The sequence below is a fragment of the Nematolebias whitei genome, chromosome 12 (genome assembly GCF_014905685.2).
Source record: "Nematolebias whitei isolate Nwh7 chromosome 12, NemWhi1, whole genome shotgun sequence".
In the NCBI taxonomy this organism is placed as follows: Eukaryota; Metazoa; Chordata; class Actinopteri; order Cyprinodontiformes; family Rivulidae; genus Nematolebias; species Nematolebias whitei.
This window is the reverse complement of record NC_056509.1, coordinates 47,403,038-47,406,087: the sequence shown is the minus strand read 5'-3', so window position 1 is coordinate 47,406,087 and position 3,050 is coordinate 47,403,038. Positions and strand designations below refer to the sequence as shown.

Here is a 3,050-nt window from a genome sequence, read left to right as displayed (position 1 = left end):
CATCTGTACAGTTTTTCCATCCATCCATCCATCCATCCATCCATCCATCCATCCATCCATCCATCCATCCATCCATCCATCCATCCATCCAACCAAACAACAAACTGACCATCATCTATCCATACGTAGTCTGTCCATCCATCCAACCATCCATCCAACCAACAAACCATCATCCATCTGTAAATAGTCTGTCCATCCATCCATCCATCCATCCAGCCATCCAACCAACCAACAAACAAACCATCAAACGAACAAACACCAGCAACTCAACCATTCACCAACCAACCAACCAACCAACCAATCATTACATTAAACTGTAAATGTCCGTCTGTGTCTCGTGGTTAGTGAAGTCAACGGTTTGGCAGAGCAGCTCACCGCTCTGGCAGCCAGCGTGACGACGATCCCGGTGAGGAAGGTGAGGTAGTACCCTGGATAGGCACCGTGCCACATGGCTGACAGGATGAATGTGGCTGCTGTCGGGTGGTAGGGACATCGCTCGTAACACACCCTGTTCACCAAAAGTCAAACACAAACATTTTTCACACAGGTGAGGTAAGACACGTTGGTCCAGCTGAGATGTAAACAGGAAGGACTTCCTGGACTGACCTTTTGAGCCAGTGTACCGTCTGAATGTTCCAGTTGTCCAGGAAAACTTTAAAACTAGTGGCGAACTGAAAAGGACAAAGTCTAATAAGACCTACTGCAGGTTTGAAGCTGCTACAGTTGGATTTACGTTCTTGTTCTTCCTGACCTCAATGTTTAGGATCCTCAGGTTGGAGATGAGGTCCCAGCGAGGAGAACCGTCACTGTCGTAGCCGTTAAACCCAAAGCCTGCAGCGTTATTGATGGCATCAGCTGTAGGACGAAACAAACTGGAGTTAGACTTAGTGCGGGAACTGTGAAACAAAAAGTAAAGACAAAGGCCAATCCAGGTTTCAGTCACTCACCGAGCGTCCACACAAAGTAGTACTTGGGTCTGGTGGTGACCATGGACAGGTACAGGTAGACCACCTGAGCGTAGAACGGCGTGTTGGCAATGAAGTCGTCATCAATGTTTCGTTCCACGGGGAAAACTTTACACACGGACAGGAAGACCAGGAGGCAAAAGAAGGAGGTGGCCACTTTACGGACAACCTCCACCTGAGGAAACACACAGGTCGGGTTTGTTGCTGCTTTTTATCTCCAGGGGGGGGGACCTTTAGGCTGCGTTCCTTTTCACCTTAGAAGTAGGAATTCCCAAATTCAAAGTAAAAAATTTCAGGAAGTAGGAATCCAGTAAAGTATAAAAGTATACATTTTCTTATCAAATCCAATGTACCAAGCAGGACATCGATGTCCCCGTCTCTGAGGGATTTAAACAGTGAATGTTTGAAGTTCTGTGGATGAGTATTTGTCTGGACTGGAACTGAACAGAGAAAGATATTCAAGTGGGAAGGAGTTACTGTGTAGAACAGATGGAGGTTATTTTCCTGTTTGAGACGGTGCAGAGTGACGGACCCTGGAGAGTGGAAGGAGCAATTTTATCCACCAGCAGGTTCAATGGAGGAGCTGGGGGAGCCAATGGTGTCCTTGACCACCACAGTTTAGTCTTCAGCCACCCCAATTACTGACAAAGCTACTTTTAAGTAATATAAAAACTAGAAGGCATAGTTTCCTCAAATAATAAAGATGGCCGGTTCACATATGGCGACAACCATGCTGGATTTTGTCTGGCAAACCAGTTTTTGAAAGGAACCTTTCTTAGGCCAAGACGTAGCCACAAACCAAAATGGAAGTCGGTACCTCACGTATTTTTCAAACTATCACACTCGTAATGGACGGAGGGTATTCCCAGTTCCCGTCTTGGCCCAGCGACGGGACAAGTTCTGATAGTTGCAGTAACTTTTCATGTTTTTGTTTTGCGGCACACGCAGCCTCTGCTGGTGAACCTGCTGCTCTGCTGTTTGGATGCACATCTCAACAAAACCCTGAAGAAAACACGATGACCCTTTATGGCTCAGCGCAGTTCCCCGATCACTGAGCACAACAACGAGCAACGCTCACTGGTTTTCCAGTTTCCTCCTGGAGCGTGGTTAAACTGGGTGTGACTTACTGTTTTAACTTCTGAGGCAAACGGAACGCAGAACAAGAACCAACAGGGGCAGTGGTGCCTCCTGTTGGTTGGTTTTATGGAAACAAGCTGGGATGTATGAGGTAAACGTGACCCAGACCCGCCTGGTGCTGGTCCTGTCCTCTCAATAACAAGCCTCTGTAGAACAGCAAGGCAGCACCAGGACCTGACGGTGAATCATGTGACCTACGTTTGGCGAGGGCTCGCCCTGACTCTTGCCCTCGGACTTCCTGTGGGGCTCGTGGTCTCTGTGGCGACAGGGGTCTCCCTGGATGAAGGCGATGTAGTCGTTGTAGGAGCACGTAGGTCCGGCCAGGATCCCCATGAAGTTACAGTTGTAGCTGAAATACTCGAGGAGGCTCGGCATCCGCCTGAGTGGACACAGAAACATCCATCGAGTTCCAGATCATGTCGTCGAGACGAAAGACAAGAAGCTGCTTCCAACACGAGACAAACCTGATGGCCAAAACCTTCTGTCCTGCTGTCAGGTGCTCCTCCTTCCGAGCCATTCCTGTCAGGAACACAGAACGTGAACCGCGGTTCTGAGCGTCAGACGTCAACGAGCAGCAGTTGGAACGGACTTACCATCGTGGATTTCAAAGGCCAGACTGGTGATCTTCTGAGTGATCACCATCATGGGGCTGTTAAAGCAACAAGAGCAGGAAGTTCAGCTTCACTGACTACAAACTAAAGACATTCAGAGAAGATGGAGAGAAGGTTTTCACCCTGTGAAGTCGGCAGAATACATCCCGTAGTCGAAGACATAGACCCGAGTGATCTGACACAGACTCAGGTAGCTCAGAGCCACAACCAGGCAGTACCTGCAGGAAACAGGAAGTCACACAGGTGAGAATGAAATGATGTCATCCAGAGGGTCTTATCTCTGTTGGATGGATCTGTGGTTCCTAGAGGCCTAAAGACCTGGACTAACTATAGATCT

The 3,050-nt window shown here is 48.5% G+C and overlaps 1 protein-coding gene across 1 annotated transcript in view; it reads right to left on the bottom strand.

Moving 5' to 3' along the window:
- mboat2b (membrane bound O-acyltransferase domain containing 2b) overlaps positions 1-3,050 on the bottom strand; it is a 10,352-nt gene that overhangs the window by 2,493 nt on the left and 4,809 nt on the right. Inside the window, exons 4-11 of the mRNA XM_037686003.1 lie at positions 2,836-2,931; positions 2,696-2,751; positions 2,567-2,621; positions 2,301-2,481; positions 948-1,140; positions 752-855; positions 607-671; positions 376-508 (exon numbers count right to left, since the gene is read on the bottom strand). Coding sequence (XP_037541931.1) covers positions 376-508; positions 607-671; positions 752-855; positions 948-1,140; positions 2,301-2,481; positions 2,567-2,621; positions 2,696-2,751; positions 2,836-2,931 — 883 coding nt within the window. The remainder of the gene's footprint in view (positions 1-375; positions 509-606; positions 672-751; positions 856-947; positions 1,141-2,300; positions 2,482-2,566; positions 2,622-2,695; positions 2,752-2,835; positions 2,932-3,050) is intronic.